A 15,967-nucleotide genomic window follows, 5' to 3' on the forward strand; every position below is an offset into this window, starting at 1 on the left:
CTTCTGTCTACAACAATTGGCTCAGAGAAATGCTCTCGAGCCAAGCTGAGCCAATGAGCATCAGATGCAGGATTTTCTCCGTTGCTATCGGGAAAGGGGCACTGGGGTTACCAGAGGTCATGTTGCTACCACTTGGGGAGAGTCTGCCTGGGAATGGAGCCAAGGCAGACAAGAAGAGGGCCAAGAGAAAATTTCCTAATAATATGATTTGAATACCTAGATTCTGCCACACCTGAAGCCCTCTCACATCTTAAACTTCCCAGAAAAGTGAATAAGTCAATTCATTCTTTTGCTTAAGTCAGTTGTCTTAGTCATCTAGTCCTGCTTTAACAGAAATACCACCAGTAATGAATTTAACAAAGAGAAATTTATTCTCTCACAGTCTAGGAGGCTAGAAGTCCGAATTCAGGGTGCCAGCTCCAGGGAGAGGCTTTCTCTGTTAGATCCGGGGGAAGGTACTTGTGATCAATCTTCCCCTGGTCTAGGGGCTTTCCAGCACAGAGACCCCAAGTCCAAAGGACATGCTATTCTCCTGGCTCTTGTTTTTTCGTGGTATGGGGTTCCCCTGTCTCCCTGCTCGCTTCCTTTGTATCTCAAAAGAAACTGACTCAAGATACAATCTAATCTTGTAGATTGAGTCCTGCCTCATTAACATCATAAAGGTAAGAGTTATAAAAACACAGGAAAATCACATCAGATGACAAAATGGTAGACAATCACATATAGTGGGAATCATGGCCTAGCCAAGTTGACACACATTTTGCGGGGACACAATTCAACCCATAACACCAGTTTTAATTGGATTTTCTTCTACTTACAATTAAATAATCTTAAATAATAGTTATTACTACTATTGCTACCACTCTCCTTAGGAGCATTACCTTAGACCAGGAATTGACAAACTCAGCTCTAGGGCCACATCTGACCCTTCACCTATTTTTGTAAATAAAGATTTATTGGAACACATACATGCTCATTCCATTGCGTATTGTCTATGGCTGCTTTTGTGCTATAAAAATAGAAGTAAGGTGTGATGACAGGGAATGTATGGACCACAAAGCCAAAAATATTCACCCCCTTGCCCATTACAGAAAACACCTGCCAATTTCTGCTTTATACAATAGATTACTCCAGTTGAGGAAGGGATCAGGCAGCACGGGTCAGCATGAAGTTCTCTTGCACCCATGGAATCCCAAGGCTAAAGCAGCAGATAGCAAAAGGGTCTCTAATGGTGAGGGCAGGAGGGCCCAAGGGAGATGGGTGAACTTACCAAGAGGAAGGCACGCACAGTGGGGATCTTGTTCAGCTCCACCAGCAGCCGAAGGGCCTTCTCGTGGTTGCTGCAGTATTCCTCGTACACACAGAACTTGTCCTTCTGCAAAGCAAGGACAGAGCCTGTGGGAGACAGGTCATGGCAGGAAAGGAGATACCCTGAGACAGACTGACGGCTGGGCCCAGGGGTCCAGGAGGGGAGACTACCCCAGACCCTGGAGAGGCTACAGCAGGAGGGATTTCAGGTAGAGTGGCTTTCACCCCCTACCGGCCTCCCAGCTTCCACTCTGGCCCCCATTCTGCACCCAGCAGCCTAAGAAACCTTCTGGAAGTAGCATGGCTGGTGGTCAACAGCGCAGACTTGGGCTACGTGGCCTGGGTTTGAACCCTGGCTTTGTATTTCCTAGCTGTAGCTTTGGGCAAGCTCCTGGACCTCTTTGTGCCTCAGTTTCATGATCCATAAGGTAGAGTTAATCGAGCTTTGGGCATGCAGTAAATGCTCAATAAAAGTCTGTCGTTCCTGTTAAAGCATAAGCCAGATTGTATCACACCCCACCTAAAACCCTCCAATGGTTTTCTATCACGTTAGGAATGAAAACCAACATTTATGACCTCCAAGGCCCAGATGATGTGGCTCTGCCTTTCCCTGACCTCATCTCACTGGCCTTCTAGCTGCTCCTTGAATTTGCCAAGCCTGCTCCTGCCCCAGGGCCTTTGCACCTGCTGTTCCTTCTGCCTGGAGCACTCTTTCCCCAGGTCTAGCTACTTCCCACCATTCAGGTCTCAACTCAAATGACCCCTCCTCAAATGACACCTGGGCTACCCTCGCTAAAGCAGCCATCCAGATGTTCTCTCTCATCCACCTGCCTTTATTTTCTTCATGGTGTTCTCACAATCTGGCACGATCCAGATTGTTCATTATCTATCTTTTCCCACTTGACAGTCAGTTCCCTAAAGGCAGTGATCACTGCTGCCTTGTTCACCATGATATTCTCTGGTCCTAGCACACTGCCTGGCACACAATAGACCCTTAATAAATACTTGCTAAGTGAATGGACTTTGCACACCTACTATGTACAACGCCCTGTGTATGAACAGAAGAGTCCAGATAAGGATCAGGAATTCTGGCAGAAACAGGCAGATCTGTGGTTCACACAGCACTGGCAGTCCTGAGGCAGGGAGATACCTCTGTTAACCTCCAGGTGCCCTGAGCCCAAGGCCTGGCTCTTTCTGGCTTAGAAGTCACCTGTGGGTCACCAGGTCTGTAACCATCAGGCAGGGTTTCTGGAAGTGAAGGGACAGAGACTTCTCGGCTGGAAGCTCTTCACTGAGCATTCTTCATTCTGAAAGGCTCACAGAATGCCCCTCCCCCTGCCAAACCCAACAAGGATGTCCTGGGTGAGGTCACTAGGGAAGGAAGGGCTGAAGGGCCTTGGCCTTGGGCTGGGGGGGTAAATGGAGGATAGGAGACCCCAAGAAGCTAAGGAAGGAAGAGGTGGGTCTGCAAAGCTTCTAAACAAGCCTCTGGTCCTCCTTCCGAAGGGCAGGCTACAGGAAGTGGGAAACCAAAGGGGAGGGACATGGTTTCAGAATCGATAACGTCCCGCCACCACCACCCCAGCTCACGCTGGGGGCTCCAAGTGCACCATCTAAGCACACACTCTGAGTAACAAAGTGCCCACAGCCAGAGCTGGGGCTAACACATGTGCGTATGTGCACTGAGTACACACGTGCTGTTCTCTCGGACAAGGGAAAACTCATCTACTCCTCCCAACTGTCTTATGTGGTAGCTACTGTATTGGGTCCGTTTCACACATGGGAAAACCAAGGTACAAAGAAGTAAAGTCACTTGCCAAGGATCTCACAGCTAGTAAAGTGGCAGAACAGGATTCAAACTCTCTTAACCCCCATCACCAGCTCAAGGTCACAGCACAGGGTCGGGATGAGAGTAAGGGGTAAACACACTAGATACAAATCTCAAGCCACAAACACACAGACTATGCTCCCAGGCACCGCCTGGGATGAAAACCCAGCTTCACACTCCCTAAGTGGTGGGTGACCTTGGGCAAATTGTTTCACCTATCTATACCTCAGTTTCTTCATCCATAAAATTGACAAAACAACAGACTCTCCTACCACTTGGGCTCCTAAAGGATGAAATTACTTAATATATGTATACATATAATGCGTAGAACAGTGCCTGGTACACAATGAGCTCTATATAATACTTCACCATCCTCTATCAAGTTGCAGTTACAAACACAAACATGAATCAACAGGAAAAATACCAAAATATACAACGTCACAAGCACCCAAAGTGTGCATACACACATACAAACCACAGAACAAGCGCAACCCTGCTGCACACTCTGAGGAACCACCAAAAAAATCTCAAGAATTACAACACACAAGCTACATGCTCCAAACAACACCAACATCAGTGTGCACATGGAAACACATGCTGAGTCCTGAATCACAATCTCCTAGTGTCTACAGCCACCTGAGATGCTGACACACACACAAGGGCAGAGGAGGAGAACAGAGACCCTCAGTACACCCCACACTGCCCAAGCAGATCTCATTCTATTTCTACTTGCCTCAAATGCACCAAGGGGGCCATCAGGGTGAGGAGAAATCTGGACTCCAGGGGCTCACCCAGGCACAGATAAAACAGTGGCAGGGGGTGGGGGCTGCCAGACACATCTGGAACCAGGGCCTCAGCTGCAGGCTGAGGTAAAGCAAACTTTGGGAAGGCGGGAAGGAGCTTTTCTTGTAGGCAGTGAGAATCAACCTGTGCCTGGGAACCTGCACCTGCAGAGAAGGCTGGCAGGGCTGTAGATGGGGCGCCAGGCACTGACAACAGCCACATGAACAGCAAAAGGAGGTCCTGACTATATGTAAGGGGCTCTAGAAAAAGTCCCTTCACAGCCAACTTCCTCTCCCTGGGCTTTCCCGGGGCCTAGAGACCCCGCTATTAGTACTGTTCTGAGTTAAGATGTCCAAAGTCCCCATGACCATCAACCTCATGAGTGTAAGTGCAGGTTCTGCAGCCAGACCACCCAGGTTCATAGCCCAGGTCCCCTGATAACCAGCTCTGTGACCTTGGCAAGGCATACGACCTCTCTGTGCCTCTGTGTTCTCATCCATGAATTTTAGACAATAATGGCACACGCACACACACACACATCCTCGTAAGGTTTTTGTGTAGATAATCAGGTGAATTAATATTAAGTGCTTAAAACAGTGCCTGGTGCATAGTAAGCTTTCATTAAATATTAGCTGTTATTATTACTGCTGCTACTGATGTTGTTGCTATTGTCACCATCATTACCATTCCAGCAAATTCATTATCTCTTTGGTGAATTGGTCTAGTTCTATGACAGGGTTGGTCAGTGGATGGGTAGGCTTTGATGGCAAAAAAAAAAAGAGAGAGAGAGAGACAGTCAGGAGGAAGGTAGGTGTAGGGAGGACCACCAGGGAAGGGCACCAGGCAGTCATAAATATGGTGGGCCTCTATGCCCTGGTATGTTTTACTTCTCACTCTTGTATGGTCCATCCTCCCCACTGGACTGCGAGCTCCAAGGGGGTAGGGTTTGCATCCATTGAGGTCGCTGCTTTGGTGCCAGTGGGGACAACACTGCCTGGCAAAGAGCAGGCATCATGACTATTTGATGAATGGACGCCAGAAAACAGAGGGAGAAACTAAGAGGGACTCAATGGCCCCTCGAAGCAGCTCTGCGTTTCTTCCCAGGATGACCCTGCTCCACTACAACTTCAGCCTCAACTCTCTGGCTGGAACATTTGCTGTTTTACTCACCTAACATCCAATTTCCCTTCTTCTGCTCATGGCTCCCAATTTTCCAGTTGGGGAACTACCTCACCTACAGTATGAGCCTGCTGAGCCCACCCCACAGGTGAGCATGTGACCCAGAATGAACCAGTCAAAGCTCCCTGTCCTGGCAACAGTGGCCATGTGACCTGAGCTGAGCCAATGAGAGCCCTCAATGACTCATGTTTGAATTACTGGAAACAGACGCTCTTCTGAACTGTCGTCGATGAGCTGGAAGAGTGCTGGCCTAGAGCTGCTGAAGGCCATCCCTGCCACCATGTGAGACATGCCCCCTCCCCAAGAAAGAAGTTAACAGAGGAAAGCAGAGCTCAGAGACAGAGAAAGACCAAGTCCTGAAAACATCGTTTTGGGTCCTTGATCCAGCGGTGACTGAAGCCAGCCCACCCAGTGAACATTTCATTTGTAACAGCCAATAAAATTCCTTTTTTGTTGACGCCTATCTGAGTTGGTGTTTCCGTCACCTGCAGTGAAGACAGTCCTGATAAATGCACATTCTGAAGGCAGAAATAAAACCAAAAAGTGGATCCAAGCCTGGTGAGGGGACAAGGCCTCCCTATCCACCTCCATCTGTACCATAAAGGGGTTGGGCCAGAAATCAGGGACAAATCTGTTTCTTCTCACATGCCAACCCCAATCAATGGATAGTGCTGGCAGGACACTGGTGACAAGGATTCTGGTGCTCTGCAGGGAGCCCAAAGACAGAATGCTGTGACTGATGAGCGATGTCTGCCATGGATGCAGGAGGACAGTAAATGACAAGACTACCACAGGTTTGTCATTCCTCATCCCCAAAGCCCCTCCTCTGACACGTTCTGCAATGTCAACCTCTCCTTCATCCTGTGGGAAGGGCAAGGGACCAAGGCTTGGGGCTTAGAGAAGTTAAATTTAGCAAATGACAGCATCCCCTCTTCAAAACCAGGCCCAGGCCAATCGCCTCCATGTCCTTTCATCAAGCCCAATCCCAGCTGCATCTCAGGACCCAGACCCTGCAAATGTAGAACACTGCTTTTGACAGCCAAGGGTCTAAAGTGTTTATTTCCTCCTGGTAGCCACTTCAATTGTTTTGCCAGGAAGAAACGGACACACAGTTGCGCGCGCACAGATGTGGCGGGTGGGGAATGTGTGGGTATGGGTGTTGGGTGTGAAGGAGGAGAAGGCTATGGGAAGGTGCAGCTGCCTCGGACAACTAGGGGAGGGGATCTAGCCCCCCCGGGAGGGCTCGAGGATTGTCAGAGGTGGTGGCTGTACCCGGGCATGACACTTGCTCCCCAGAGAACGCCTGCTCCAAGCCACTCATTTCACAGCCAAAAAGACTGAGGCTCAGAGAGCTGGCTGCCCGTGTGGATGTCTCCAAGGGCCTGGAGACAGCAGCAGAGAAGGGGGCGAGGAATTTGAGTCTCAACTCTGCGAGGTATTCCCCAACCTACCACCCAGTGGCAACCAGGGGTGGGACGGGGGGGTTCCACGTTGGCCTCCTGGCTTTCCTCAAATGGGTCAAGCTTTTTCCTATATCAGAACTTTTGCCCTTTCTATTCCCTCAGTCTGGAAGATCCTTCCCATTTCACCTTGGAGAGGTCTTCCTTGATGAAGGTTGCCTAATTAAATGTCAGTTAAGCCACATTAAAGGATGGATTCGAACTGCCAAGCTTTCAGTTAGCAGCCGTAGCACTTAACCACTATACCACCAGGGTTTCCGTATATATGTATGTATGTGTATGTATATATATACACATACACACATATACATACATATATACATGGAAACCCTACATACCATACATACATGGAAGCCCTACATACCATACATACATGGAAACTACGCCACCAGGGTTTCCGTATATATGTATGTATGTGTGTGTATATATATATATATATATATATGGAAATCCTATATACCATATATACATGGAAACTATGCCACTAGGGTTCCCGTATATATGTATGTGTGTATATATATATATATATATATATATATACACACACACATACACATATACATATATATACATGGAAACCCTGGTGGCGTAGTGGTTAAGTGCTACGGCTGCTAACTGAAAGGTTGGCAGTTTGAATCCATTCTTTAATGTGGCCTAACTGGCAGTTCGAATCTGCCAGGCGCTCCTTGGAAACTCGAGGGGGCAGTTCTACTCTGTCCTATACGGTCGCTATGAGTCAGAATCGACTCGACGGCACTCAGTTTGGTTTTTTGGTTTTTCGTACATATATATATACATATATATATAACATACAGTTAAATATGAATTTCAAGTAAACAATGCATAATTTTATAGTATAAGTATATCCAAGTATTCTATAAGACATACTAAAAAAAATTACAGACTGTTGACCTGAAATTCAACTTTAATTGGACGCTCTGTTTTTATCGACTGAATGGAGCAACTATCTCTGAGCCTCCTATTTAAAGCAACCTCAAGCAAAGGTGCTCTTTATTGCCTCTGCTACCCTTTCACAGGCTGTATCACTGTCTGAAATGACCTCACCTGTGTACTGAGTTGCCCTCCCTCCCTACCACACTCCAGCCTGTGGTAGCAGGGCGCAAGTCTGTCTTAGTGAGGCATCCTCAGAGCCTAGCATGGTACCTGGAACCCCGAAGATGCTTGGCATATATTTCAAGAGACCTTCTCCCATACCAATGGTGAAAAACAGAGACTCAAACCCTCCCCAGGAACTGATCCTAGGCCTGAGAGAGCTACCTGCCTGAGACCTTCCACCACCTCCCAAGTCCCGTGACTTGGAGTACAAAGACCCTGCCCTCTCGCTGTAATTCGGGGCAACCTAAAGGGCCGTACCAACTCCAGAGTTCCCATGGGGTTGTGGAGGTTTGAGTGTGAAGGTGCAACCTCTCCTTCAGCTGCCTACTACAAACTACCTGCACACAAATCTCCCATTCGGCTTCCGGGAACTCAATGACGACAGCAGCAACTTTAAAAAAAAAAATCCTACAGCGGAATGACTCAGTGCCATCCCCCACAGCCCTGGGGCAGGTAAGGGAGAGTGGAGGATAGAGGGAGATGGGGAAGCCGATTTTACATGAAAAAAAAATTGACTCACAAGCTAAGAAAGCTGGCTCCTTTCTCAACTGTTCTAGTTACCAAAAGGTGTGATGTGAAGTTAAGCCCAGTCTGACACTTCTTAATCTTTTCTCTTTTTTTTTCATTTAGATAACAAAAACCTAGGGCAGGCCTGAGGCTCAGAGCCTTAGGTGGGCAAGGGTTTCTAGTCAGAATGTGGTAACATAGTTTGGTTTCTACCGCATTTATTTTTACAGCAATGGGTTTGGGGTTTTTTTCTTTTCTTGGTCTATTTATAGCAAGTGACATTAATTTTCCATTTCTAATAATGATGTAAATTTCCCTTTTAAATAAGTTTATTTAAGGTTTTTTTTCCAAGTGAATCATTTTTTTTAAAGATTAAATAATAATACGAGAAGTACCCAGATACCAAAAAAAATCACGAACTTATCACGTGTATTAAGTAAGTCCAAAAAGCACTGGTTTAGTTGTTGTTGTTGTGTTACCTACTATCAAGTAAGCCCCAGACTCATGGTGACCCCGTGCACAATGGGATCGGACCGTTGTGATCCACAGGGTTTTCACTGGCTAATTTTCAGAAGTAGATCGCCAGGCCTTACTTCCTAGTCTGTTAGTCTGGAAGCTCCACTGAAACCTGCTCAGTATCACAGCAACGTGGAAGCCTCCACTGACAGACGAGTGGTAGATGCGCTTCTGCACTGACTGGGAACTGAACCAGCATCTCCTGCATGGAAGGTGAGAATTCTACCACTGAACCACCCTGCCCCAAGAGGGTTCAAGTCCCAGCTCTACCATTTACAGTGTTGTAACCTTGAACTTAACCCTTCTCTCAATTTTCTTGCCAATAAGTGGGCATATGAGGTTGGAGCCTGACTTAAATCTTAATGCAGAGACAGAGCAATGAACACAACAAAGTCTCGCTCTAAGTTCAGGTGTGGTCAACTCATGCCACCTCCAAAGTCACCTCCTCCCAATGGCCTCCTATGATACCCCGGCTGAAAAAACGACCACGGCTAACATTCACTCAGTATCAGCTCGGGCTGGGCCAGCTCTGAGTGCTTCACTCCCACCACTCATTCATTCTATTGCCCCATTTTACAGAGAAGGAGACTGAGGTCCCCAGAGGCAAAGTAGCTTGCCCAAGGTCACCCAGGATTTGAACCCAGGCTGTCTGGCTCCAGAGAACCAAACACTCCTTCCTCTGAACCTAAGAAGACTGTCCCTCCATTCTTTTCATTCTCCTATTCAAGAAACATTTACTGAACCAAACCATCACTGTCCACCATCTCCACTACTTCCACCCTGTTCTAAGACACCATCACCTCAGTGACCCCTTAGCTGGTCTCCCTCCCTGCCCCTTTCTCCTCACAGCAGCCTAAGGGACCCTTTGAAACCCAGAGCAGATCCCATCTCTCCTCTGCTCCGCACCCTCTATTAACACCCCTCTCACCTGTGCCCCATCTTCCTCACTCATTTATTCCATTTTCACCACTGAGGAATGCTGCCTACCTGAAGAGGAAAGACAACACCCAACATGTATCGAGTACTTCCTGTGAGCAGCTCGGGAGCTGTTCTGAGCACTCTCCTTGTGTTATCTTACTTGATCCTCACAACAACATCACAAGTGAGGTCTAGTTTTATACCCATTTTATAGGTGACGACCAAACCAAAAACCAAACCCACTGCCGTCGGGTCGATTGCCGACTCCTAGTGACCCTATAGGACAGAGGAGAACTGCCCCATAGAGTTTCCAAAGAGCACCTGATGGATTTGAACTGCTGACCTCTTAGTTGGCAGCTGTAGCACTTAACCACTACGCCACCAGGGTTTCCTAGGTGAAGACACTGAGGTATAAATAAGTTAAAGTATCCTAGAGGAGTAACACAGCTAATGAGTAGCTCAGCAGCCTGGCCGAAAGTGCTGCCCTCCTGACCACCTCAAGACTGTAAGTCCCTGAGGGCAGAACCATGACAGTCTCTCTCATCCCAGACTCCAGCCACCAATATGTGCTCCCTTAGAGAAGGGAGTCAGTGATGATGATGATGACGGTGATAACTGAAATAAGAGCTAACGTCCACTGAGAGCTAACCATACACCGAGGTTTCATGCCCTCGGCACTATTAACATTTTGGACCAGCTAATTCTTTGTTTGGGGGACCTGTCCTGTGCATTGCAGGAGGTTTGGCAGAATCCCTGGCCTCTACCCACTAATGCCAGTCAGACTCCCTTCCCCAGTTATAACAACCAACAATGTCTCAGACCCCAAATATCCCCTGGGAGGTCAAAATCGTCCCTGGTTGAGAGCCACTACACTATGCTAAGCACTCTGCTGCTCAACCTGTTGGAGCCTTTCCATCAATCCAAGGACATGACGACCTCCCCTTCTCAGAGAGTGGAGGAAATTGAGGTTCAGAGAGGCGAAGGCTTGTGCCCCTAGCCTTGTGCCTGTGAGGTTAGTGTGAGCTTTTCTCCCCCACAAGGAGGGTTCTGGGCAGCACAGAAGGAGAGGCTATGGGAGAACAGTTGGCTCATGTGGGCTAGCTCCCCACCCTCCTTCCTCCAGCCCTTCCCTGCAATACATTAGGAATCCCACAGGAAAAGAAAGGCTATTACAGAGCACAGCAAGTGGCAGCCTCTCTGACCAGAAGCCCAAGTAGGCACCCAGGGATCAGAGACTGGCCAGTGGGTGGCCGAGCCATGACTCAAACTCAGGTCTGTCTGACCTGGAGCCCACCCTCTTGGCCGCTAGCTGCTTCTGTTGGTCTTTCTAAGCAGAGGCGCTCTGCCAGGCTAGGAGGTCATGGGAGCCCCTGGAAGTGGCCATTCAGTGAGTGGCCCTGAGGAAAGGGGGGCCACTCTCCACGTGCCAGTGCGAGAAAGGATAGCTGCTAAAAATACCCACGTCTGGCTGGGCCTGGCCCACTTCCATTGTTCCTGGGATGCCGAGGCTGGACCCGCCTGCCAGCCACGGCCTCTCCGTCTCCCAGACAAGCCTGCAGAGGAAGCTGGCCAAGGGCAGGCAGAGCAGGGAGAAGCCTGCTTTCCAAAAGCTGCAGAGTCTGATAGTGGCTGAGGCATTGTACTCACGAATTTTAAGAAAACGTTTCCAAGTTCATGCTGAGACTGAGGTTCTGGATGTAAACAATATTCCAAGGCGGCCAAGAAATCCTTATGAACTTCTAGGATGTCTTCGATGTTAGAGAACAGGATCTACAAGGAAAGGGGAGACCCAAGAATAGCATTAATCAAGGCAGAGAGGGAGAGCAAAATCAAGCGTGGAAAAATACATAACCCCCAGTGCAGGTGAGGATGCAGTGAAATGGACACTCTAATACATGGGAGCCAATTTACCACTAATAAAAACAAGGATGATAACAAAAGAATGCCAACCTAATCCTGTGTTAAATATGTTACACATATTTGTGGCCTCTAGTCCTCTGATGAATATTGTGATGAATATATTGATATATAATTCTCTGCATACTGAGTGTGAAGTTAACTTCTTCTTTTACTGGACTAATCTTGGAAATGTTGATTATAAGGAGCCCTGGTGGCGCAATGGTTAAGTGCTTGGCTGCTAGTCAAAAGATCAGCAGTTTGAACCCACCAGCTGCTCCATGGTAGAAAAGACTTGGTGGTCTGCTCCCGTAAAGATTTCAACCTAGGAAATCCCATAAGGCAGTTCTACTCTGTCCTATAGGGTCGCTATGAGTTGGAATCAATTCAAGGGCACAGAGCAACAACACCAATCATTACTATAGCCCCTGGAGGTGGAAACTATTATGATCCCCAATTAACAGATGAAGAAACTGAGGCTCAGAGAAAATAATCAGCATTCCCAAGGTTAGTCCAGTAAGCTGCAGAACTGAGCTTCACACTCAGTATGCAGAGATTTACATATTAAGATATTCATCAGAACCAGATACAACTGGTGTTTCCCACCATAGGCGAATGATTTTAGAAAGGTCAGTGTACTTCCCTGCACCCATTAAGATGATGTTGTAGAAGACAAAACGATAAGGAATGGTGCTCAAAATATGCTGTTCACGCTCTCATAAACAATAAGATTGCCTGTTTCCCGCAGGAATCTAAAAGTTTAAAACACAATACAATTTGACACAGCATGTCTGTATTTTAGAATATAACCTTTCGATCAGTGGTTTCCAACCAGGGTCAATTTTGCCCAACCCCAACCAGGGGACACTTAGAAATGTCTGGAGACAGTTTTGGCTGTCACACTGTAGGTGCGGGGGATAGGTTGCTACTGGCTACCCACCACCCTCTTATGGGTAGGGGCCAGGGATGCTGCTAAACATCCTACAACGCACAGGACAGCTCCCCACTTCATTTCATGTACTCTGGACATGTTATCGGAAGGGACCAATCCCTGGAAAAGAACATCATGCTTGGTAGAGGGTCAAGAAAAAAGAAGAAGACCCTCAATGAGATAGATTGACACAGCAGCTGCAGCAATGGGCTCAAACATCACATCAATTGTGAGGATGGTGCGGGACCAGGCAGTGTTTTGTTCTGTTGTACATGGGGTCACCATGAATCAGAAACAACTTGACGGCACCTAACACCACCACCATCACCCATACCCTCTCGTGGGTAAAGCCCAGGGATGCTGCTAAACATCCTACAATGCACAGGAAAGCCCCCGACAACAGAGAATTATCTGGTCCAAAATGTCAGTAGTGCCAAGGTTGAGAAGCCTGTTCCGATAAACATGGCCACATTCACCAAAAACACACTGCAGCCTGACTTGCAAAGGCAAAAGACTGAAAACAAGCCATGTCCATCCATGGGGACTGGTAAATAAGTTAAAAATTCCACACACGGAATTCTGTGCAGCTTGTACAAAGACTCTATAGATGTGTATATACAGGTGCGGCTCTCGACCTGCGCCATCCTCACAATCGTTGCTGTGCTCGAGCCCGCTGTTGCAGCTACTGTGTCAATCCATCTTGTTGACGGTCTACTTCTTTTTTGCTGACCCTCTACTTGACTGAGCATGATGTCCTCTTCCAGGGATTGGTCCCTCCTGATAACATGTCCAAAGTACGTGAAACGAAGCCTGGCCATCCTTGCTTCTAAGGGGGAGTCTGGCTGTACTTCTTCCAAAACAAATCTGTGTGTTCTTCTGGCAGCCCACGGTATATTCATTAACTCAAACTGCATATGTTTTTTTTTTTTACAAGTACGTGTTTAATTTTTTTATTTATTTTTTGAAGAAGTAATTCACTCCTGTGGTTCAAAAATTAAAACACAGTAAGATGCATACAAAAAGGAGATTCCCTCACACCCACAGCAGCTCCACACCCCAGGTCACCAGTCTTGGTGGTTTATGTGTCCTTCTAGAGTTTCTTACGACTTCATTCATTGCGCAAATATTTACTGAGCACCGACTGTGTGCCAGGCACTGTGTGAGGCCCTGGGGACACAGCAAGAAACAGACAAGTCCCTCTCCTCATGGAGGCGAAGTTCTACTGGGAGGGGACAGACAAACAAACAATCAGTGAAACGGAGACTTTGGGGTGGCAATAAACACTAACAGAAGCCAAGCAATGGTTAAGTACTCAGCTGCTAACCAAAAGATGGCGGTTCAAATCCACCCAGCAGTTCCATGGGAGAAAGACCTAACGATCTGATCCTGTAAAGACCACAGCCTAGAAAACTCTAAGGGGCAGTTCTACTCTGTCACATGGGGTCACTATGAGTTGAAATTGACTCCATGGCACTTATCGGAAACAATAATAAGCACTAAAGACACAAATAAAATAGCAAGGGAGTCCCAGGAGAGGACAGAAGGAAGAAGTCTGCAAATGTAAATACAGTGGCCAGGGATAGCCACTCTGAGAAGGCAACATTTGAGCCAAGTCCTGAGAAAATGAAGACCAACCTCATGGGACCTTGGAATGCACCTACAAAGTCTGCAGAGCGACATGGGCTGAAGGTCAGGGAGGGGACAAGGGGCAGGAGACCACTCCTCAACTGCTGCAGAGCCTGAGGGGCCAAAGGCCCTACCTCCTCTCCCCCTCCGCCTGGAAGACGCTCATCATGGGAAGTGGCTGGAAAAATCACCCTCACCGTTTATTCTTCTCTCTCTCATTTTATCCACAGCTCATATGGCTGAATCTGCTTATGTTAAAGACACATATAATAGACCCTACTGTTATATTCCACCACCACCCCCCAAAACATGTCTGTTTGTCATACTGTGGGGGCTTGTGTGTTGCTATAGTGCTAGAAGCTATGCCACCAGTAGTCAGATACCAGCAGGGTACCCATGGATGACAGATTTCAGCTGAGCTTTCACACTAAGACAGACTAAGACAAAGGACCTGGCAGGCTACTTCTGAAAAGAATTAGCCAGTGAAAACCTTATGAATAGCAGCAGAACACTGTCTGATATAGTGCTGGAAGATGAGCCCCCCAGGTTGAAAGGCACTCAGAAGATGACTGGGGAAGAGCTGCCTCCTCGAAGTTGTCAAGGATTTCATTTCACTTGGATCCACAATCAACACCCATGGAAGCAGCAGTCAAGAAATCAAAAGACGCATAGCAATTCCCAAAGCCAACCCTTCAGACAGGGACTGGACTGGACAATGGGTTGGAGAGGGATGCTGGTGAGGAGTGAGCTTCTTGGATCAGGTGGACACTTGAGACTATGCTGGCATCTCCTGCCTGGAGGGGAGATGAGAGGATGGGGGGTTAGAAGCTGGTGAAAAGACAGAGTGGAGGGAGGGAGCAGGCTGTCTCATTAGGGCGAGAGCAATTGGGAATATGTAGCAAGGTGTATATAAGTTTTTGCATGGGAGACTGACTTGATTTGTAAACTTTCACTTAAAGCACAATAAAAATTAAAAAAGAAAAAGAAAAAAAAAGATGCATAGCACTGGGCAAACCTGCTGCAAATGACCTCTTTAAAAGGTTGAAAAGCAAAGATGTCACCTTGAAGACTAAGGTGCACCTAACTCAAGCCATGGTATTTTCAATCACATCATATGCATGGGAAAGCTGGACGGTGAATAAGGAAGACCGATAAAGAATTGATGCCTTTGAATTGTGGTGGTGGCGAAGACTATTGAATATACCATGGACTGCCAAAAGAACAAACAAATCTGTCTTGGAAGAAGTACAACCAGAATGCTCCTTAGAAGAAAGGATGGCAAGACTGCATCTTACATACTTTGGATATGTTGTCAGGAGGGATCAGTCCCTGCAGAAGGACATCAAGCTTGGCAAAGAACAGGGTCAGTGGAAAAGAGGAGGACCTCAACGAGATGGATTGACACAGTGGCTGCAACAATGGGCTCAAGAATAACCACAATTGTAAGAATGGCACGGGACTGGGCAGTGTTTAATTCTGTGGTATACAGGGTCACTATGAGTCAGAACTAACTCAACCGCACTTAACAACAACTGTTATATTTTAAGAAATAACCAAAACTTACAAACAAATATCTGTCTTCTGGGTATGTACCCAAAAAACATGAGTCTGTGTCCATCAAAAGACATGTAAAAGAATGGTCTAAAGTTTCCAAAAACTATAAATGCCCCAAATATTTATCAATAGGAGAATGGATAAGTAAGTTGTGATGTGGTCTTACTGTGGAATATTATACAGCAATGAAAAAGAATGAACCACAGCTACAGAGCAACATGACAAATCTCACAGACATGATGCTGAGCAAAAGATGACAGACACAAATGAACACACATTTATATAAGACTTAAGAATGGGCAGAACTAATCAGTGGTACCAGACATCAGTCACCTTTGGGAAGGG

The 15,967-nt window shown here is 47.1% G+C and overlaps 1 protein-coding gene across 4 annotated transcripts in view; it reads right to left on the minus strand.

Annotated features, from left to right (window-relative positions):
- Nucleotides 1–15,967, minus strand: part of PREX1 (phosphatidylinositol-3,4,5-trisphosphate dependent Rac exchange factor 1) — a 221,784-nt gene that overhangs the window by 118,103 nt on the left and 87,714 nt on the right. For all 4 annotated transcript variants that reach the window (XM_064276180.1, XM_064276179.1, XM_064276178.1 and 1 more), the window contains exons 3-4: nucleotides 11,263–11,385; nucleotides 1,271–1,375 (exon numbers count right to left, since the gene is read on the minus strand). In XM_064276180.1, the coding sequence (XP_064132250.1) occupies nucleotides 1,271–1,375; nucleotides 11,263–11,385 (228 nt within the window). The remainder of the gene's footprint in view (nucleotides 1–1,270; nucleotides 1,376–11,262; nucleotides 11,386–15,967) is intronic.

Source organism: Loxodonta africana, chromosome 24, assembly GCF_030014295.1.
Source record: "Loxodonta africana isolate mLoxAfr1 chromosome 24, mLoxAfr1.hap2, whole genome shotgun sequence".
Taxonomy (NCBI): domain Eukaryota; kingdom Metazoa; phylum Chordata; class Mammalia; order Proboscidea; family Elephantidae; genus Loxodonta; species Loxodonta africana.